Here is a 22,957-nt window from a genome sequence, read left to right as displayed (position 1 = left end):
CGGCTTGTGCAGGAAGTGTAGGCTCTCGAACCTCTTGCCCGAGCTGTTCGAACACGTGAATCCTTACTGACCGGATTCTGAATCTGCTTCACAGGCTCGTATTCCCAGTATACAAGATGATTGTGGATATTGACTCCGCGCCTCCAGAATACGATAATACGCCTCCATATATCATAGTAAAAAAAAAAGTACTTGGAAGTAAAGAAGCCGAATTAATCCCCTTTCCCCAATGATCTTTGGGGACCTGCGTGAACTCAGGGTATTTTAGTGGGGGAGCATATTTAAACTACTCCAACCAAACTTTACGACTTGCTAACGAGGGGGCTTCACCCCCCCTCGACCCCCCTGCTAACCCCCCCCTCTTAAAGGTGCGTGTTCTAAAAAAAAAAATAACCACGCGTGGTGGACCTAGTCTCACATGCGTGGGCTAATGGCTAACAAAGCGTACCATCGCTAACCAAGCGTATTATCGGAAATAGTATTAGGTAAAGGTGCGTGTTCACACCAAAAAAATAATAATAACAACGCGTGGTGGACCTGGTCTCACATAGCATATCATTGCTAACTGGATCGTTGGCAACGCTGCTCATATTGCAATGGCGTCGCCATGTAAACACATCGTCCGTATGTATAATATGCCCTTAAGTACAATATAGAGGTGCGGAGTGATTTTCAATAATTACCTTGCGTGGTTTCCGTACGTTGTAAAAAAAAAAAAAAAAACGGAATTATGAAATTTCCCTACATCTTAGTAATTTTACGGAATTTACCTACATATAGGGTATTTTTAAACCCCTCAAAACTCAAAAACTATGCATTTGCAACGCATTTCATGTTTACCACCGCATTCCCCGAAGTCTCAATGGCCCCCTAGCCAATTTTGGTTGCGAGGGGTGAGTATGGGCAAACACTAGAATAATACCCCCAAGTGTAGCCCGTCCACACCCTGGCCCTCCCCTCCTTCCTGTCCCAAGTACAGCCCATCCACACCCTGGCCCTCCCCTCCTTCCTGTCCCAAGTGTACCCATCCACACCCTGGCCCTCCCCTCCTTCCTGTCCCAAGGGCACAGCCTGTCCACACCCTGGCCCTCCCTCCTTCCTCTCCCAAGTGTAGCCCGTCCACACCCTGGCCCTCCCTCCTTCCTGTCCCAAGTGTAGCCTGTCCACACCCTGGCCCTCCCTCCTTCCTGTCCCAAGTGTAGCCTGTCCACACCCTGGCCCTCCCTCCTTCCTGTCCCAAGTGTAGCCTGTCCACACCCTGGCCCTCCCTCCTTCCTGTCCCAAGTGTAGCCCGTCCACACCCTGGCCCTCCCTCCTTCCTGTCCCAAGTGTAGCCTGTCCACACCCTGGCCCTCCCTCCTTCCTGTCCCAAGTGTACCTGTCCACACCCTGGCCCTCCTCCTCCTTCCTGTCCGAAGTGTAGCCTGTCCACACCCTGGCCCTCCCTCCTTCCTGTCCCAAGTACAGCCTGTCCACACCCTGGCCCTCCCTCCTTCCTGTCCCAAGTGTAGCCTGTCCACATCCTGGCCCTCCCTCTCCTTCCTGTCCCAAGTGTAGCCTGTCCACACCCTGGCCCTCCCTCCTTCCTGTCCCAAGTACAGCCTGTCCACACCCTAGCCCTCCCTCCTTCCTGTCCCAAGTGTAGCCTGTCCACACCCTGGCCCTCCCTCCTTCCTGTCCCAAGTGTAGCCTGTCCACACCCTGGCCCTCCCTCCTTCCTGTCCCAAGTGTAGCCTGTCCACACCCTGGCCCTCCCTCCTTCCTGTCCCAAGTGTAGCCTGTCCACACCCTGGCCCTCCCTCCTTCCTGTCCCAAGTGTAGCCTGTCCACACCCTGGCCCTCCCTCCTTCCTGTCCCAAGTGTAGCCTGTCCACACCCTGGCCCTCCACCACCCGCACACTCACCCTGGGGCCTGCACGCCGAGGGGCTCCTCCTCCTCCACGAGAAACACTGCCAGGGCACTTCAGGGCACGCGGCGGACCTCGACCTTGATCTTGATGTCACAGGGACTTGTTGGCTTCCTCCTCTTCTTCTTCTCCTTCCTTTATAGCTTCTGGCTCCTTCTTGATTGTTTCACTTTTCTGTCTCCCTATATTCAGACTTTCCGATTTTATCCTTTCCGATTGACCTATTTTCCCATTTCTTTATTTTATTTCCCTGTTTTCTTCTTTCCCTTCTCCTCTTGTTTATCTGAAAAAATAAACTATCAATCAATCAAATCTAATCTATGCACATATTCTTATTTCAGTCTTGATTCTTTATGTTTTCTGTGTACCTAGATTCAGATTTTCCTGTTTTCCTCTTCTGATTTAGTAAATATTTTTTCCCATTTTTCTTTTATTTAAGTATTGTATTCTTCTTTTGTGATGATCTGCTTCTTTTTCTCTTCTTAACACTATATTCAGTTTTTACTATTTTACGATTTGCCTATTTTACCTATTTTTTCTTCTTTTCTTTCGAATTGGAGACTTTTTATGCCCTAAGTTGTTCTATTTTTATGAATTTTATTTATGGTATTTTATTTCTTGTATTTTATTTTCCTTACGCTTAGTTTAATCCTTGGAGGAATAATACATGGAGTGGCCTCAGCGGTCGCTCTCTTGGAGGAAGATTCTTCCTCCTCTTGAGCAGGCATTGCCTAACTTTGTAATAACTACCGATGAAGTCCTTAAAGCTCTCCAGTCCCTTAAAACAAATACAAGCCCCGACCTGACAACGTATATCCTATACTGCTTAACCCTAGAATGGAAACCGTTTGCCGTTTGGCACAAAATTAAGGGTTTTTTGAAACTCGCGCTCACTGTGGTTAACCTTGGCCGAATTTTTCAACTCATTCACGGGCATGTATTAGTGCGTCGGGTGCCCTGTTGAGGAGAGGGTATCACAGTCCTCTGCTCCTTCTCACTTCTCTGGTATGAGTGCCCCGTGTGCCATTCGGCACAGCGTTTCCAGTAACGTTATTTTTGTTGTCAAATAAAGTTTTAGAAGTACCCATTTTGCCCTCTTTCGGATTCTATCCTCTCTCTCTGTTCCTAAGGCTCTTCGTCTCATCAGCTCTCCTCCTCCTACTGAGAGCCTTCTACCTCTTAAATTCCGCCGCGATGTTGCTTCTCTGTCTATCTTCTATCGATATTTCCACGCTGACTGCTCTTCTGAACTTGCTAACTGCATGCCTCCCCCCCTCCCGCGGCCACGCTGCACACGACTTTCTGTTCATGCTCATCCCTACACTGTCCAAACCCCTTATGCAAGAGTTAACCAGCATCTTCACTCTGTCATCCCTCACGCTGGTAAACTCTGGAACAACCTTCCTTCATCTGTATTTCCTCCTGCCTACGACTTGAACTCTTTCAAGAGGAGGGTATCAGGACACCTCTCCTCCCGAAATTGATCTTTCTTTCGGCCACCTCTTTTAATTATTTTTTTGGGAGCAGCGAGTAGCGGGCTTTTTTATTATTGTTTTCTTTTTTTGTGCCCTTGAGCTGCCTCCTCTGTTGTAAAAAAAAAAAAAAGCCTGACAACACCTGGGGAGGAACGATACAACAAGTCCTCGCAGGACAAGATGCGTTGTCGAACGGACCTTTGGGATCCTCAAGTCAAGGTGCAGGTGCCTACATAAGTCAGGAGGAAGTTTGCAGTATGACCCCAAGAAGACTATGAAGATTGCGACTTCTTGTATGCTCCTGGGCCTGGATTCACTAACGAGTTACGACGTTCGTAAGTCACAAAAAATGTCTTAAGGCAACCTTCGGCTGCTTTGGGCTATTCACTAAACAGTTACGACACTCTTCCGGCACCGTAACTTTACGGCAGCTCCAGGCATGGCGTAAGGTATCATAACCCGGACCTAGGGCCTCCACAATACAATACGGACCATGACAGAGGAAGAAGAAGAAGACCCGCGACCATAACAACAGCGAAACTAGCCCCATAAAACACTCACGAAGAAGAAACCTGAAGAAGAAACACCCTCCGCACCACTTCCATGGGCCAGTAGGAGTACCGCACCAACTCCTCCCCACAGCCGTGTGAGAGGAAAATATCGTTTTGGACGTGGTCCGTCACACGACTCAGCGATCACCTCCACCGCCTGCGCCTGCCCCTGACCCCTGGCAGGACCGTCGAGGAGACCAGTGAGCACCTTCTGCTGCATTGCCCACGCTTCCACTCTCACCGAGTGCTGCCACGATACCACCTCGGCGCTCCCTGGACGTGCCCACTTTCGACCTGCCCACGGTGCTGCTGGTGGCAGCAGGCGTCCACCCCTCATGGCAGGAAGCAGCAGCCATCCGCCTCACCTACGCCTCCTTCAGGAGGACGGGGCAGCAGATACGCCTATGAAGCCCTCACAGGACGACACAAGGGCTCATATGAGCGAGTAGATCGCCGCGGCCCAAAACAACATGAACAAGAATCTGAAGAAGAAGTAGGGAGAAGAAAGAAAAAGAAGCCAGAAGACCCCAGTTTATTGAAGGTGAAGAAATGGAATTACAAGCAGTATTAGCACACGACCGGGCTCTCAGGAGAGAAAGGGTCTTCAGAGACCCTTTGAACCCCCTGGAAGTGGAAGATGAACATCTCTTGAGATATTATAGATTCCCTCGTAGGGAAATACTCTGGCTCTGTGATGAACTGGAACCAGACATTGGTCGTGTGACAAGAAGATCTCATGCCGTCCCTACTCACACGCAAGTGTTGACAGCACTGAGATTCTACGCTAGTGGAAGCTTTCAGAGTGTTGTGGGAGATGCCTCTGGACTCAGCCAATCAAGTGTCTCACGAATAATAGGGAAAGTAACAGATGCCTTATTCAGCAGAGCAAGACGGGAGATAAAAATGCCAAGAAGTGCAGCAGACATAGCTGCAACAAAGCATAAGTTTTACCAATTGAGTAATTTCCCTAATGTGATTGGTGCAATTGATTGTACCCACATTGCCATCAAAGCCCCACAGATTAACGAGGATGTATATGTCAATCGTAAACAATATCACTCACTGAACATCCAGGTGATTGCCAACTCTGATCAAGTAATCACAAGCTATTCAGCAAAATACCCTGGAAGCAGTCATGACTCTTACATATGGAGGAATAGTTGTGTTCGCCGGAGCTTCAACAGAGGGGAGTTTGGACACTCATACCTGCTTGGTGAGTATTTTGTTACTTTGTAATTATATATCCCTGACATTGTTTTGCAGACCTGAGTGATCCATTTCCGAGACTGTAATTATATATCCCTGACATTGCTTAGCTGACCTGAGTGATCCATTTCAGACACTCAATTTCTGGGTAAATTATAATACTTTTTCATGTGGAGATTGTTGTAATCACCAGGAAATGGCTACGATAACCATTTAGTTAAATTGTTGATAGTTTCGCACTTTAGCAGTGATAGGTTACTACCCTTGCAACAAAGGATTACTATCCTCAGGAGCAATATATTACTATTTTAGGAGGTAGGTTACCATTCTTTTGGTCAGTGGTTCTTAACCTTATTACTACCATGCCCCTCTAGGAATTGGTTCTTCCTCCACACCCCTTGCATCTGTGAATAAAGCTTCCTCCCAGATTTTAAAGAAAATAGTAAGCCCTATGTATGTAGTGTAGCAACTTGCCTGATGGGCGAACCTCCCATAACTCAATCTGCGAGGGGGGTACCTATTTGACCAACTGGTTAAGGAGTGGCTCTCTCATCTTGCTGGTTGCAGGTTCGATCCCCAGCGCGGCTAAACCTTTCCTTGTCTGATTAATTTCTTGTGTGTTTCGTCACACACAGAGGTCGAGTATGAATATATTACCTGAAGAGTAAATTCTGGGATTTCAATTACACTATAGGAAATTAAAGTTAAGGCGATACTTTTGCATTTTCTCGTAAACTTCTCAATATTTGCCCACACTCTTGTCAAGAGAATAACACATTTAATTAGAGAAATTCCAAGTTTTACCTAGGGATCGTGCCCCCTTTGCAAATTACGGACACCCCCTTAGGGGGCCATGCCCTATCGGTTAAGAACCACTGCTTTAGGTTAATGTGTGTTTATGTTAGTTTATAGATAGGTTGTAGGGTCAAGACAGCTGAACAATCTGTCATAGTGTTTGTTATGATACTTTCTGCAATAAATTCACCCTCACACCGTTATAGCTCTTTTCTGGTGAAAGTCATATCCACGTGAAAGAGAATCATACCTTACCTAGAAATAAATAGTATGTGTCTAAAATCGACAGCTTAGATATGCTAATCAATGCTTCAGACCTTGAAACTTGCATCACATTTAGGTTGGATATTTGGGTAATTGTATAGTCACTGAAAGCCTCATTTCTTTGTCTGACAATAATACCGTATATAATTTACGAAAGTTAGTAAGGCACCATATAATATTTTGCTTGGCGTGTTTTACTGTGGTGTCATGCGTACTGTGTCTCGGTGTAATATACAATACACTACCAGGGTAATGTTTTCTTGCAGATGATCACTGTGTTTTTGTTAAGTGCTGCTGGCCAACTATGTAATTAGATGTGATCAATAATTTCAAACTAAGCATTATGCCTACCTAATTTAACCTACATAGGGATTGCTGGTAAATTAGTAACTAAACAGTGCCCTGTAAGGTTTGATTCATCACTCATTCTGAAAGCCATTAGTACTGTCATAGTGGCCACCACTGATTTATAATAAAAAAATGCCAAAAGACTGATTTTGATAATTAGCAACTTGTCACTAAATATTTTTCATTGTTTGCCACTTCTATTGCTTGTAAAATAGGAAAAAAATATCAGCCAACAACTAATGTGTTCACTGTGGTGCAGATATTGTCAGGCTAAGGATACTAGGTATCACCCAGACATATGGCGTTGTGAGCGAGTGGGAGAAGAGATGAGAAGGGAGGGTTGGCTCAGTTTTGCATTGAGGTGGGAGAAAACTATCAAAAGTGCTAGTTCACACTCTATACATAACATTCACTCTATAAAAAGAGGCAACAAAACTTGCTGCCAGCTTTTAACACCTTTCATACAATCATCTTGAATAGACCTTTGACACTAGATATTGATGCTGACCTTGTTGGGTTTATATTTAATTATTATTTGTGTAATTCCTATGGTTTGTTCTGTGAGTTCAATGTTAGGTTATGGTTAAGTTAGGTACTCCAGTGTTTGGTATAAGGATGGTATATTATATTAGTTCATAATAACTCGTGCACTGATTTTCTTCACACCAAACCTTTTAATTTGCCTCTGCTTGAAATGTACCCACATCTAAAGATTGCTCTCTCTCTCTCTCTCTCTCTCTCTCTCTCTCTTATATTTTTAGGTGACAGTGGATATCCCTTGGAACCCTTCTTGATGACGCCCATAGAAAATCCTGCCAACCCTGCGGAGCAGCGGTACAACAGAAGCCATATGAGGACACGTGTTGTTGTAGAACAGACATTTGGAACTCTCAAAACACGCTTCCGATGTCTTCATAGATCAGGAGGGGCACTCCAGTATGATCCTGCCCACTGTGGAAAAATTGCAGTAGCTTGTATGCTCCTGCATAACTTATGTGTGAGGAGAGGTATACCCATGCAAGATGCTGTTGAATATCACGAGGAAGCTCATCCACCTGATATTGGTAATGTAAATGTTGGGCATGGGAGGGTTGAGAGGCAAGAACTCATCCAACAAGCATTTGTACTGTAATGCTGAATTGCCATATAATACATTAATAAGTTCAAGTACTACACAGTCTCAAGGTACTTTGCTAGATTAATGTTTTCAGGTTGAGTCAAATATCTTTATATATTTTTTTATATATTATGTCAGTGTAAAAATACATTTCCTTACTCTTGTACTTATACTGCACCATTGAGACTAGAAAATAAGAGATCTTTTTGTAATAAATTTGCTATATATAAAAATTCTTAAAAAAAAAATATTGTCTAAATTAACCGGAGTAATAAGATATTAAAATAAACACACTTTGACTCCATTGACAAGAATATTTTTTACATAAACACATGGACTACAATATTGGCAATATAAAAGGTTATTTTTTACATAAAAAAGTGACTCCATTGATAAGAAATAAATAACTTATTTTAAACAAATACACAAGAACTTCATAAATAAATAAATGCATTTTTTTTACATAAACAGGTACTTGACTATTATAACCTTATTTAATAGTTAACTGAAACTGGCTTCATAACTCCTAGCTGAGTACATAACTACGTTGCTGATTGGCTGTCGGATATCTCTGATGCCCAACACACTCGAATCAGCTTCATACTTACAGTGAGGGGGGAAAAAAAAAATAAAACGGTTGGGAATGAAAGATTTTAGACACTTATATGGTGGCTACATGACATAACTGCATTGGTTACCTGTCAGCAGCAGCCTCATGGCCGGGCACCAGTCGACTCTGTTTTCTAATAGTGATTAGTGATCTGGCACAGTTGTGGTGCAAGATGTGGCAGTTCACTGATAATTATTAAAAGACATAACCGACTGGTGCCCAGCCATGAGACTGCTGCTGACACATAACTAATGCAGTTATGTTACGTAGTCATCACATAAGTCTGTCTGAAATCTTTCTCCCTCAAGATCAGTCTTTCATGACGCAAGTAAGTGGTGTCTTGTGCAAGCAATCACATACCTTTATAGAGTGGCATATACTTATCATAATTACTTTATTTTTACCCAAACAAGTTTTGCAAACCACTATATAATTGTAAAATCACAGATTCATCCTAAAATGTTGAAATAAATCTACCTATCTTGTGTAAGAGAAGCCAAGTAAATGATTATGAATATTTCTTGAATCTATGAAATTTTGTTGTGTTGGGTGACAAAGACAGCAGACACCACGTCAGCCAAGACCAAATCAGCAGCGTTCTTACTGAGCTAGGAACTGTGGATTAAGGCACTGTTAAAGGGAATACAACCTAATGAAATTGTTCTCCTTACAACCAAAACAAAGACCTTTACCATAAGAAAATTATTTACATTGAATTCCGTGCCCTGTAGAACTCAACAAAGTCCTGAAAACTTTGAGCCATGGAATTCATTGAAACTGATATTTTTTCAAGTGAATTAGCACACTTTTCAACACCAACCTTTATTTCTCCTTGAACTTGCAGCATTTCTGGTGCCAAAGGGTCTGTCTTTCTTTTGGGAAACCTCCCATGTGGATCCACCCTGGGCCTGGTAGTGGAAGGGCCTGGGCTGCTAGGTGCTGCAGCACCGGTCAGTCTTTCCAAAGTGAGCCTAGAACTGGAAGGCTCTGGGTGGCTTGGTGCTGTAGCATCTGTTTGCGTTCCTGAAGTAGGCTCAAAAGTGGAAGGGTCTGGGCTGCTGGGTGCTGTAATACCCAGCAGCCTTTCTGGGGACATTTGAGGCAGGAAGTAATCATGCTCCATGATTACATAATCCTCTTGAACTTCAGAAAACATTGAGCCTCCTGTGAAAGAAAATTAATTTACTTAGTCTTCATTAGCAGGAGTCACACTTGCTGCTTGTTAGTAGGCTACATCCACCACCCACACAGTTTACCTCCTTTAATTCTCAATGGCATTATTTCTTCTACTGATATCATGTGCAGAATATTATCCAAAGACTGTATATAATGAAAATGTAGAGTAATAGTATTTTTTTGCTGTGATGTACTTCATATTACTCAACAAATTTAAATTTAGAAAAATGAGCACAAAAAAAAAAAAATACCATACAACATCACATTACTAACTCAATCTGCAACAAATGATTTTACAACAAGGAATATCACTCATAGACACTCGCATCTCAGCAACTGGGTAAAGGCTATTTCAACGCAACCTAACTTAACCCTACCCAAACCCATTAACCCCTTCTTTACTGGATGTGTGTCTTGTGACACATATCTGTCACAGCTTGATGCAGCCACGAGGCAACGGGTGCACCTGTGACACACCCATGTCAAGTAAAGCCCCATTCACACTGTGCTGACTAAGCCACGACTACCTACGACTCTAGGGTACACGAGGTCTTGGGTGTCGATGTGAAAGGGTCGGGCACGTCTTGAAAGAGGTCTTAAGATTGTTGCCGAATGCTGAGCGGACGTCAGGAGGGGAGTGAGGGGTCGTGAGGGTTAGGGCGACATGTTGGCAACTAGTTGGCCGAATGTCTCAGACAGTCGGCAAGACACCAAGATGCCAATAAAACCTCCCTCCCCTTCTTTAAGCGTGGGATCCAACTTGTCAAATGGAAAAGTCGCTGGGTTGTCATGGCAGAGTCGGTACAGTATGAATGGGGCTTAAGAATATGTTGGTTTTGAGGGCTCACAAGGACTCGGTTTTGGGGTTATTTAACAGCGTGAGGTGGCACCCAGTGCCTTGTGCCAGCATCAAGCTGTAACACGCATGTTTCATAAACACATCTGTTACAAAAAGGGTTAATAGAAGTTGGGGACATATAATAAGAGCTATGCATTGAGGTGGCACTAATCTTCATCACTTTAGCCCGTAAGCTTGTAGTTTGAAAGCACCCATTACCCTGGGACGGGGGCCATGGGGCCACGTTGCCATGCAAGTCACCATATTTTACCTTAAACAGGTTCTCCCCCAGGTACCTATTTATCAACCAACACAAAAGAAAGAATGAACACCTGTGTGGGTTGTGTGATGACTATCCTGGATTGAACCTGGGCATGCAGACTCATAGCAACAAATGTTAATCACTAAAAACTGTAACTCAGAAATCCAAAGAAAAAAAGACGCAACACTATTAAGGCGATCTTCAGAAGCTCAGAACATCAGCACTCATGTACCTACCATTGTCAAGAATTCATAAGGAGCTTACAGTCACTACTGCTTCTTTCTTTTCTAGTCTTTCAGTACTTATACAAAGGCTTAACCTAAGGTTGTTCTAGTTACTCTATAAAATGGCATTGAAGCAATTACCCAAGGACAGTGATTCCCAACCTTTTCTTTCAGGTGACCCCCCACTCATGCACCTCTAGACATGACTGCAACCCCACTAGTTTAGTCGTATATGTGTTATTATGATGTAATAACACCATGTCTGATAATTTGAGGTTTTGGATACCCCAAGAAAAATGCTTAGTGACCCCACTTGGGGTCGCAACCCCAAGGTTTGGAAAGGGGGCCCTCGGACCTAAAATTAAAATAGTACCTGGAACTTCTTCAGAGTCAGGGACATCAGCATGTCCAGCAATGGCAACCTCGCTGATTAATGCAGCCATTGCTTCCTCAGCAGCGCTCAATTTGGTGTCTGCGGTTGGTCCTCCTCCTGAAGAAATAAAAAATAATTAATATTTTTTTGTGAGAGAGAGAGAGAGAGAGAGAGAGAGAGAGAGAGAGAGAGAGAGAGAGAGAGAATGAGGAAAGTTTTGATAACATGTCAGTTTGAAGAATATAAAGAAAAGGCAGAAGCAATGTCTAGATATATAATAAGCTACTGGGTACTTTCATGGGTTGTGTTTTTGAGCCTAGTGGTAATTAGACAAGGCTTCTGCATCATCAGTGTGAAAAACATTCATAAGGACCTGACTGATGTCCTTTGTGACCTTAGAAAATAGTTGTAAGGGTCAAAAGCATCCATGAATACGGATCATGAATTTCATACTGGTTTGCGATGGCCAATAATGTGGGCAAGACTTTAGATGTATTAAGTCCCATAAAGTAAGGTTAGCCGAAGGTTAATTACAAGAAAAGCACCCCTCAAGTTATGCAGTCAACTTGATGCTCATGAAACATTCAACCTGATATTCAGGAAACATTTGATTTGCATGAATTTTGTTAAAGTTGACAGAATTGCAAAATAAAAGGGGGGTGGTATGGAAATCAAATTTAACAGATGGGCGGCATACATTGAGCTTCTTTGAAAGCAGAGTACTAAATCTCACCAATCCACCACTTTTCATTAAGCTATTAATAATTTAGCATTTATAAGCTGCTATTAATTAGTGAGGCTGCTGTTCTTGTATTGATAGGTCACTAAATTAATGACAATAATTTACAATGCCTGGGTAAGTTATGGTTGCCCACAGGCTTACACTTCTTTCCTCAGCATGTGAGTCATTGTTTATATATATATATATATATATATATATATATATATATATATATATATATATATATATATATATATATATATATATATATATATATATATATATATATATAGAGAGAGAGAGAGAGAGAGAGAGAGAGAGAGAGAGAGAGAGAGAGAGAGAGAGAGAGAGAGAGAGAGAGAGAGAGAGAGAGAGAGAGAGAGAGGAGGGGGGGGTAGGTTAATGTTCTAAATAACTGCTTAAGTTAGTGGCATAACACCTTGCAGGTGATGGAATATATAGGGTTAACTTTATAAGGTGCAGTAACATTGGTACCCATAATATACAACTGACTGAGGGAAGTCAAGGTGAATGATAAGAATTGCATGAAATATTACATGGGCTACCAACTGTCTTTTTTGCACGCACATATTTCTTAAAACTTAAGAGGCAATAAACTGAGAAGAAACTGTGAATACTGTATACTTTTGATTAATATACACAATGGAAGGTGATAAGTAAATAACTAAGCAACAATGTCACTAATTTTGCACCAATAAGTTACTATTTTAGCAGGTCAGAGCAGGGACGTGTGGCTCAGCAAGGACAACCCCAAGGAGGAACAAGTTAAGGTTGAGACTGACAAAAAGATATACATGTTCAAAAAGTTACCTAATGACACCTTCCTGTAGGTAAACGAGCAAGTTTTACTCGATAGATGATTGCCTGACAGGTGATGGGCTTACCTGTTCTCAGCATTTCCTGTCTTGCATCAGCAACCTTCTTCTTTACGAATGAGCGGAAATCACGAAACTTCTTCTTCACCTCGTCCTCAGTTCTTCTGGTGACGCCAACAGCGTTGACAGCCTCCAGCACAGCCAGCCACGCCATGTTCTTCCCCTCCCTCGTGACACGTGTTGAGTCCAGCTTACCCAGCAACATTGTTTTTCTGTCTGTCACCTCCCTAATAAGGACTAGAAGTTCTTCGTTGGAAAAGTTAGGGCGGCGTTTCTTGGCTGAAGGGGCTGCCATGGTGTCTTCTTCAGCGTGGCTCCTGCGGCTGCGGCGTGGATAGAGGACGCGACGTTGATGTAAATGCGTAGTTGTAGCCTTTGGAACGGCAACTCCTGATTGCTGATGATGTCCCAGTTATTTTCTTTTTTCTTGTTTTCCATTTCATATGAGATGTTCTTGATGTGTTCATACCTTATGATTTGTTATTGTTTTCTTCACTGGCCCACGTGTAACTGTTTACGTTCCTGTGATTGGCTACTGTCTCTAGATTACATATGTATCAAGCGTTCCTATTGGTTGAGGGAAAAATGTCAACAACAGAGGGACGGAACGGAACGGAACGGAACACCACACCACTGCCGTCTGTCGGCGGAAGTGTGAAACAGCGCTAAGGCAGAAAAATCTAAACATGGCGGACTTAAGATTTTTTTTGGAATAGCAAAATACGACATTCTTATCTCCGCCATATTGGATCCACTTAAGAACGTCGTATCTGCGAAGCGTTAGTGAATCCAGGCCCTGTACAACTACTGAGTGGATCGCTGCGGAAGAAGTACCAGTTCAGCCTGTGAGAAACAACAGACAGATTCCTGGTCAAGTTGTCAGGCAGGAAATTATTAGAAACTTCTTTTCCTGAGAAAAGGTAGGCATATATGTAGACCTTGCAGTTAGTAATAGATTACTTTCAAATGTAAATGTGCACAACTCACACTCGGAGGCATAAGAACAAAACAACGTGGTGATCCAGAGGACTTGACTCCCACTGCAAGACGTTGAGAGTTTTCAACCATTGACAAGTGGCGGAGGGTTACCAACATGCTGCCTAACAGATCTTCAAGAGGGGCACCACCTCCACACCACACATTCTTATCACCTAGTTTGATACCCTACTTGTCCATCTCACATGGCCCATGTATTTCAGCATTCTGCACTCTTGGCTCCATGTCATCCTCTTCAACTTGTTGCTTCGAATAGCATAACTGGCCTCACATACATAGAAGTGTTCAATATACCTAGGCTATAATATTATATTTAAGGACTCTTATACGAGGTATCGCCCCAGACAGAGGTGTCGAAGTAAGTGTGTCTGATGGTAGGCTGGCTGACTGCTGTCGGGACCCAAGCCAGCATGCCCTGGGGGTTGTGTGCGGGAGGAGGAAAGAGGGTAAAGGACAAATGGTGTGTGTGTCATTATCAGGGGTAACCACGGTGGAGCGCAAACACTCGGTAGTTGTAGTCAAGGCTTAATTAAGTTGATGAGTGATGTTAGACTGAGTGAGCAGGTTTTTTACCACATGTTAGTGGGAACACTTGATAGTGTTGTGCTGGAAGCTTCCCCCGGGGTCTATGGGACTCCGGAAGGCTCCGGGAGGAGCGAGTAGAGGGGCGGGGAGCAAGGCACGCCCGCGCCCCGCGGCCAGGCGCCAGGCGGGAAGTGTTGCCAACTCGCACATATTTTTCCTACATGTTCTTGTATAATCTAATATATACTGTAACGTTCTAGACTGTACTGTTCGGTATATATAGGAGAAGAGGGCGAGAGGAGTTAGTCCCAGTCATGGTAAGCTAGTGGTCAGTGAAGAGTCAAGAGTGAATTGTACAACTAAGGAAGAATATTAAACTACAGAAGCTGTGCAAGGTGTTTCCATATCTCCCTCCCACGGAGTCTCCTGACGGCGACACGGAACCCAAGTAACACGTCCGGCATAACAATAGGTTTTCTTCGTGTGTTGGTGCTACTTGTTTCTTGTGTTTACATGTTAGTTTATAATTAGACTAAGTTCTAAGTGTTATGAGCGACAATTTAGTCTTGTATGGCTGAATCCTGTCCCTTGACCCTTAGTTCATCATCAGAATCTCTAAACAAATATATTTACCTTAAGTAATAGTGTTAAAGTCACGCTACCCATATTATTTGGCAGATGATAATCCTGTGTGCGATAACGGTGCCTTATTAGACTTGGTAAATGAACTACTAATTTTACTCTCTGGTTTAAGTGATCAACAATTAATTCTACTTTGAGGTATAATTAACCAACATTATTAAGGAGTGCCCATGCCAGGCACGACATTAAGAATATTTTTCTGTTGACCAGCAGACTTACTATAGTCAAACCATTTCCAATAGTCTGTTGAGGCAGTGGCTTCTGCAGGTCCTTTCCTCCCTTCTGCTTTGCCACACAGTTCCAGTTACCTATTTCCTCCGTTTCCTGTCCCGTCTTTCACAAACTGGGCACCTGTAATGCACCACTACTTGATTTACATTTCTCAGCCCTGAGCATCTCTTTGTGGCACCACTTATCACCCCCTGTGCACAGGGCAGAGTTAGTAGCCATTTCTCTTCCACACCAACTACCTTCCTGTATAGATGATTTCTCAGTAATTACTTATTTGTTGTGCTGTATCAGCTGTTACGTGCTACATCAAGCTGTAATACTCAAACTGCAGGTTAATCCAATAAAAAAAAGTGAATGACTAAGTCATGTGTTATTATTCCCCAGCTCCATTGGCAATGGCGAGTACACATTATATAACTGAAGCATATTACACATTCATTGAACACAATTAAAACTAACTACCCTAATCAAATTAAATGTAACCTAACCCATAGACTTCACAATCTCTTGACGGGAAACGGGGCGCGGGGCCGATTCGCAGGGGGCCGATTTTCAAAAATTTAAAATTTAAATATTTTCAAAACCAAAGCAGCTAGCGACCTGAAACTAAAACAGGCACCTCCCTTAGGCATATATGAGTCTCCATGAGCAGCGGTATCAAAAAATTCAAAGTCGTTCCCTAATAAAATCCCGATTAATTGTTTTTTATATAAGTATAACAAAACTTAAAAAGGCTATAAAATCCTCAGATTTTACGCTAGATGCACAAACATCACCAAATGCAGAGATAATCACTTATATTTTCAGAATCAATAGCAATATTTAGCATATCTTATAAGTTTTTGCCCGAAATAGCTACTTATTTTTTTTATTTAGTGCAATTTTTACGTAAGTTTTAACATCTAATAAATCACTTAATTTTCACATTAGAAACTTAATACTTGAGGAAAGCATGCAGAAACATCTTAATTTTACTCAACAAAAGCAAAATATTCATTTTCTATATACAATCACAACTTATTTTGGTTGAATTCGATGTCACTATTGCCGCAGCACGTCTTGCCGGCTATCTGGCCCTCGTCCCTGAACAATCACTTTAGCCTTTTGGCCTATGACTTGTGGGCCCCGGTCAGTTTCCTGGACTTGTACACGTCCCTGTTCCTCGCCGTCTCCTTCCTGCCCTCCTCGATACTGCTCCTCTTCCTGCCGGTCGGCTGCTTCAAGGCCTTGTTCTTCCTCGCTTCTGAGGTCACGTCCTTGGAGAAATTAGCACCGAAACAGTTGAAGAGGGACCTGCTGATGTGCGGCAAGATGGTGTTGGCCAGGGTGTGCCCTCCTGGCACCTGTACCCTGCAAGGTCGGGTCTGAGGCCGCCAGGAACTCCAGGAGGTGCCTGAACCCGTCCCTGTGGCGCATGGCAAGGGAGAGGAACCTCAACCTGCGCTCCTTCTTGTCCTCCCTGCATCAGGGAGTCCCACAGCGACATCCCGAAGGACGCCATGTGGGCCATTGGGAGAGATGGCCGCTTCAGGACCGCCCGGCCCGTCTCCAGCTCTCCCTGTCGACCAGCTCGACCAGGGCGTCGAACATCACAGAGGGCGGGTCGCCCTCTCGAGCTCCACGGTAATCTTCATCTCCTCCTGCTGGGCAAGCTCCTGCTTGCAGCACTCGGCCACAGAGGAGTTGGCCTGGACCTTCCTGGCCAGGTAGCCGGCGTAGTTGCCGACCGCGGCGAGGAGCAACTCGTCCGTCGGCGGGTCCGGCTGGTCGTCGGCCAGCTCCCTGGCAAGCTGGGCCAAGATCACCTCGTCGTCCTTCTCCTCTGCCTTGGCCCGGTCCAGGTCGGCCTGCACGTCCCGGGGAAGAACCCGACGAGCTTCAGCAAATGCAGGCGCTGGGCCAACCTGTTGCTCACCATGAAGTTCTGCACGCTCGTCCAGGAGTTGGCGCCGCACATGGTGCGGCGCTTGCCGAAAGAGTGCTCAGTCGGGTCAGAGTTGGCCTTCCCCATGCACACATACTCGACCCCGTAGGACGTAGTGAACAGCCCCCTCACTACCACACTGCACTGAACACACCACTGCACTGCACACAACACTGAGTCACTGCACTGATGGCGTAGTACGGCTCCTCCACAGTTTACTCCACGGGGTCGCGGCGTCCTCATATCTTGTGTCTCCTCCGTCACTTCCACTGATCCACTGCCTTCTGTGTCTTCTTGTATCGTCCTCTGGATCCTTGCAGTTGTGGGGAAGGGTACAGAGACGATGAATAACTGTAGGTCCTTTACTTGGAGAGTAAACAGAGGCAGGACAGCGATAATCCTTTACAGAGGGGAAGTGCCCAGCTGACTGTGTGCCTAAGGCGAGTTAGGCGACGCGGGAACTGAGCTGAGTTGCCATGTAGGCACTAACTAAACGTACATTTCTTGTTTCCTAATACGTAAAACTGTGGACCTCACTATCCTACAGTTATCATTCATTTTACGTAAAGATTTCAACCTAAAGTTACGCAAATTTGCCATTTTTTACACAACGTTTTCAAAGTGCACGCATGGTGCTATTTTATATAAGTTACCTTGAATCCTCGACCAAATCACTCTAGAGACACTCCTGCCTGCTTGTATGCACTAAAACTTGAAGATTTCGTCCTGTTTCCACTTAAATTCGGAGTAAGAACGCAGAGTGTGTTTGAGTTGTCGCAGTGAAAGTCGCCATAACAATCGGCCCCTTACGCGAAGCCAGCGCGCCAAGACTGAAGAGATTTCCCGTCAACTAGTTGTGAAGTCTATGCCTAACCTCATCTGACCTAATTAAACTAAATATAAGGTAACCTAACATAACCTGGCCTTTATGCCTGCTCCAAAAATGAAATAAATGGAAATAAATATGATATTAATTTGAAAAATATATCTGGGGAACAAAAAGAGGGAAAATGACAAGAATTGAACTATGAAACAAGAATTGTTGGCTTCAAGATGACCTCAACTGACTAAGAATGACAAGATCTACGCAATGTGACAGGTCAGAATTGAGTCTTGAAAATGATTTCTGATGATTAAGAATGACATGATCTACTGAATGACAACAATTGTCTGCTTTGAAAATGACCTCAGCTGAAATAATATTGCATGCATTTAACCTTTTTACATCCCTCTCCAACATCCTATTCCATTCAGTCACAACTGTTACCATAATCCCCTTTTCTCTCTTATATACATACATCACTCAAGTAGCATGTGCTCAATCATATCGTCACCCCTCTTTCACACCTACATGAATGTCACACCTTGGGACTAACACCTTGCCACCATCTGGAAGAGGATGTCCTCCCCCTCCCCGGCACCACCACACTGCACTCAACCCTCCCACCACTATCATTCCAACCTCCCACTGATGTGTTAGATCCCTGAACCCCTACCTACTGTTCTTTACAATGTGTTTATAATGTGTACATTTTTAGCTTAGCGACTGGCAAGACCAAATACACTAAATTATTACTATTAACACACACACACTTGACCAATAAGCCCAGGCCACAACAGCCAGCCCAGCACAGTCACCAAAAAGATCAGACCTTTCACAGGACCCACCAACCACATGAAGCCTGGGGTGGAAAGTGAATAACAGATCATGCCGTCACAGTCACCATTTGTTCCAACAGATGAATATTTTCTGTTCTCTGTGCTACACACAGCCCTGTAACACCACCACAACAAACACTTGCACTCACACACACAGCAGAACTGAATCAGCACAGCACCTCAGGAGAAGTGGACCTTCATGTGCCTGACAATCTCATACTTAGTCGTGAAACATTTCCCACAAACATCGCACTTGAACCCTTTATGACCAGAGTGTCTGAAGAGGTGCCTGTCCAATATACTCTTCAGTTTGAATCTTTTCCCACAAACTTCACACTCATGACTCCTTGCATCAGTGTGTGTAACAAGGTGTAATTTGAGGTTACCCTTCCAACTGAAACATTTCCCACAAACTTCACACTCATGATTTCTTTCACCAGTGTGTGTAACAAGGTGTAATTTGAGGTTACCCTTCTGACTGAAACATTTCCCACAAACTTCACACTCATGATTTCTTTCACCAGTGTGTGTAAGAGTGTGTAATTTGAGGGTACCCTTGTGACTGAAACATTTCCCACAAACTTCACACTCATGATTTCTTTCACCAGTGTGTGTAAGAGTGTGTAATTTGAGGTTACTCTTCTGAGTGAAACATTTCCCACAAGCTTCACACTCATGATTTCTTTCACCAGTGTGTGTAAGAGTGTGTAATTTGAGGTTACTCTTCTGACTGAAACATTTTCCACAAACTTCACACTCATGATTTCTTTCACCAGTGTGTGTAAGTGTGTGTAATTTGAGGGTACCCTTCTGACTGAAACATTTCCCACAAACTTCACACTCATGATTTCTTTCACCAGTGTGTGTAAGAGTGTGTAATTTGAGGGTACCCTTCTGACTGAAACATTTCCCACAAACTTCACACTCATGATTTCTTGCACCAGTGTGTGTAAGGGTGTGTGTGTTGAGGTGACCCTTCTGACTGAAACATTTCCCACAAACTTCACACTCATGGTTTCTTGCACCAGTGTGTGTAAGGGTGTGATGTTTGGGGTTACTCCTATTACTAAACCTTTTGCCACACTCCCGACTTTCATGAGGTCTTACACCAGAGTGTGTGGGTGTATTTGTTGAGGTCATCCTTCCCTGCATGTCTTTTCTCACACTCTTGGCTTTGGTCAGTAAACTTGCTCTCATTCTCAGATCTTCTCACACTTCTGAAATTCAAACTTCCCCCTTTGTGGATGAAGAGGCCAGCAGTTGTTGTTGTTCTTGGTGGTTGTGTTGGTGGTGTTTTTTATCACTCCTGAACCTCACACCAGTAGCAGTCTGCTCCTGCTGATCCCAGCCACTCAGCTGCTGTCCCGCCTTGCAGCCTCCACTGCAACACTACTCTGGATGTGAGGAGTTGGCTGGCCTTGAGGAACCTCAGAGATGCTGGAGAAGGCGGCGAGGTTGCTTCAAAGCCACACTCAGTGACCAATTGAGCAGGCAAGGCGAGGGATGCACCAAGGAGTCCTGAAGTCAGCGGCAGCAGGGACGGAACAAGTACTGACCACAGCAACTGTCTCGATGCCTCACTTCAGCACTAACACCAGTGGTGGACATTGGGACACAAAGTCATGTGCTGAAAAAAAAAAGAAAAAAATAAATAAATAAATATATATATATATATATATATATATATATATATATATATATATATATATATATATATATATAATATATAAATATATATATATATATATAGAAGATAAGAACGTAAGGAGCTTGCAAGAGGCCGGTTGCCCTATACAAGGCAGCTCCTGTACACTCAACCCACCTTGCCTCACCATCCATGGCTTTATCTAACCTCTTCTTGAATGTATCTATGGTATTGGCACCCACAACATGGCTCCCAAGCCTGTTCCATTCGTCCACCACTCTATTGGTGAACCAATTCTTGCCTATGTCTTTGTTGAATCTGAATTTGTCTAACTTAAAACCATTGCCACGCGTCCTACCTGGCTCTTTCACTCTCAAAATTTTATTGACATCCCATTATTAAATCCCTTCATCCATTTATACACTTCGATCAAGTCTCCTCGCAACCTGCGCGTTTCTAGAGTGTGTAGCTTTAACTGCTTCAGCCTGTCTTCATAAGGCAAGTTTCCACCCCTGAATCATCTTTGTCATCCTCCTCTGTACAGATTCTAACATCTTGATATCCATTCTATAATAGGGGGACCAGAACTGAACTGCATAATCAAGATAAGATCTAACTAGTGCTAAGTAAAGTTTGAGGACGACTTCAGCGCTCCTATTGCTCACGCTCCTTGAGATGAAACCTAGTACTCTGTTTGCCCGATTTTTAGCCTGAATGCATTGAGCCCTAGGACGGGGAAACTGAAGTTGGTGGGAGGGATCAGGGCGGTGGTGGGTGCACCGAAGGCAAGCCACAGGCCACCGGGTCAGGCAAATAGTGCGTGTACTGATAATAAGCTAATGCAATAATATATTCATTGATAAATATGTCTTTTGAACTGACCTAAATAAATCTGAAGCGATATTCGTAACAATACTAAGACAGAACTACACATCAATGGACAATATCCAGCGACCAAAGCTGCCAGCTTGATAGTTTTAAGGCCTGTTAACACATTAATCACGTTTGGCAACTCAGCGCTCTTGCCTGCTCCGCGGAACTTTCACGGAGCCCACCACACCAGTGTCCGTTGGACTTTTGCAGAGAGAGGAGTTATGTGTCATTATGAGAGGATAGCCTGTAGTATAGTGTAAAAATCCACGGTACAAATATATACCAAATCGCGGACCACTAATATTTTTTCCCTCTACTGCGTATTGGTGCACCAATGTACCAGGCATGGGTTGGCGCATATATGTACCAGTTCGCGACGCACTGACGATATAGCCTTGTTCTGCTATTTGGTGTAGTTTTTATGATTATTATACGAGTTTGTGTCAATACAATATCTTACATTCTGATGAGCTGTACATAAAAAACTATTAATAATGTTTTTTTCCCTCCTTTTCAACAGAAATGAACCCGACCGTCTTTTAAGGAGGGCGATCGGATACCTCATCTGGTGATTCAGATGATTCAGGTTTTTTGTCAGTTCAGATGACCCAGATGATGAGCTCTCCGAGGAAAGTGACGAGTTAGAAACAGATGAAGAGCAGGATGGGGAACATTATTTTCTTCTCTGTTATGAACAAAATTTTAATTTATCAGGAATTTTTTTTACGTTATTTGCGGAGTGGTATTTCCCTCTACAGTTCAGTAAAATACACTATAATAAATCAACCATTGGGATAATCTAATATTCCAAGTACTAGTAAGTAGTGATCTGGAGCATTATTTTTTCTGTTATGAAAGCAAGATTTTCATTTATTAGGATTTTTTTTTTTTTTTTTACGTTGTTTGATATGAGGGGCATTTGCCTCTACAGTTGATTACTGTTACATAATGAAATGCTTATATTTGGAAGCAAAATGTCACCAAACTTTAAATGTATTTTGGATGCCTTTACATAGCTATATATTTATTACCTTATCATTTTCAACTTATTACCTGGTACCATTGCAACACATCTGCAGTCATAATAAATACAAATTTACCCACAAATTGTTTATATACTCATGTTTGTAAAAGTTTATAGAAAGGGCTATTCGGGCCACAGATGTACCAATATGCAATAAGTGAAACATCTGCTCAGCACACTGGCGGCCCAGTAAGTGAACAAGGTATAAACAATCATATGTGAACATTTCATGACAATCAAATGAATACAAATGGCAAGACACATGAAATGGAAAAAAAATCTTAAGGAGCCAAAATCTTGAAAATTTGTTTTTTACACTTCAAAAAATTTCACAAAATCGACAAAACGTCTGACAGTCTTTTGTAAGGTATCAATATAATCTACAACTAAACGGCAATTTTTCTCATTTTGTACATTTTTTTTAAATGTAAAAAGAAAACGGTAGAAAAAGTGGAGAAAATTCTAAGTGAAAATAAAATTCAATTTTTTTAGGCTAGAACAAAAAATGAAAAAAATTACAAAATGATAAATGTAGATCTATACACAAAGTTTCTATGGTATATTTTTTTCAGCTAAAGTCTGTGAAACAAAAATCAGATTTTATGCTTTGTTTGAGTCTCCTCTACACATTCACCCAAATTTCACAAAATTCACAGAATGTCATACACTTACACC

The 22,957-nt window shown here is 43.1% G+C and overlaps 2 protein-coding genes and 1 long non-coding RNA gene across 5 annotated transcripts in view; 2 read left to right on the top strand and 1 right to left on the bottom strand.

The window, feature by feature from the left end:
* The window catches only part of LOC126991050 (uncharacterized), a 30,308-nt gene extending 10,226 nt beyond the window's left edge, over positions 1-20,082 (top strand). For all 3 annotated transcript variants that reach the window (XR_007745070.1, XR_007745068.1, XR_007745069.1), the window contains exons 3-4: positions 19,206-19,373; positions 19,542-20,082. This is a non-coding gene — a long non-coding RNA (uncharacterized LOC126991050). The remainder of the gene's footprint in view (positions 1-19,205; positions 19,374-19,541) is intronic.
* On the top strand, positions 3,800-7,750 carry LOC126991048 (putative nuclease HARBI1). Its single transcript, XM_050849739.1, has 2 exons — positions 3,800-5,146; positions 7,308-7,750. The coding sequence occupies exons 1-2, from the start codon at positions 4,483-4,485 to the stop codon at positions 7,676-7,678; spliced, it is 1,035 nt and encodes a 344-aa protein (XP_050705696.1). The 5' UTR covers positions 3,800-4,482; the 3' UTR covers positions 7,679-7,750.
* On the bottom strand, positions 8,919-13,482 carry LOC126991049 (myb-related transcription factor, partner of profilin-like). The gene is made up of 3 exons (XM_050849741.1): positions 12,773-13,482; positions 11,147-11,263; positions 8,919-9,437 (listed from the first exon to the last, which is right to left on the bottom strand). Exons 1-3 carry the CDS (start codon positions 13,056-13,058, stop codon positions 8,980-8,982), a joined length of 861 nt encoding a protein of 286 aa, XP_050705698.1. The 5' UTR covers positions 13,059-13,482; the 3' UTR covers positions 8,919-8,979.
* Positions 20,083-22,957: the final 2,875 nt, after the last annotated feature.

This window comes from Eriocheir sinensis, unplaced genomic scaffold (genome assembly GCF_024679095.1).
Source record: "Eriocheir sinensis breed Jianghai 21 unplaced genomic scaffold, ASM2467909v1 Scaffold232, whole genome shotgun sequence".
NCBI classification, from domain to species: Eukaryota; Metazoa; Arthropoda; class Malacostraca; order Decapoda; family Varunidae; genus Eriocheir; species Eriocheir sinensis.
This window is presented reverse-complemented; position numbering and strand designations above follow the sequence as displayed.

Coding starts and splice junctions, on each gene's coding strand:
- LOC126991049 (XM_050849741.1), bottom strand. CDS start 13,058: ATGGCAGCCCCTTCAGCCAAGAAACGCCGCCCTAACTTTTCCAACGAA. Junction 11,264..12,772: donor ACAGGAAATGCTGAGAACAG/GTAAGCCCATCA, acceptor TTATTTCTTCAG/GAGGAGGACCAACCGCAGAC. Junction 9,438..11,146: donor TGACTCTGAAGAAGTTCCAG/GTACTATTTTAA, acceptor TTTCTTTCACAG/GAGGCTCAATGTTTTCTGAA.
- LOC126991048 (XM_050849739.1), top strand. CDS start 4,483: ATGGAATTACAAGCAGTATTAGCACACGACCGGGCTCTCAGGAGAGAA. Junction 5,147..7,307: donor TGGACACTCATACCTGCTTG/GTGAGTATTTTG, acceptor TTATATTTTTAG/GTGACAGTGGATATCCCTTG.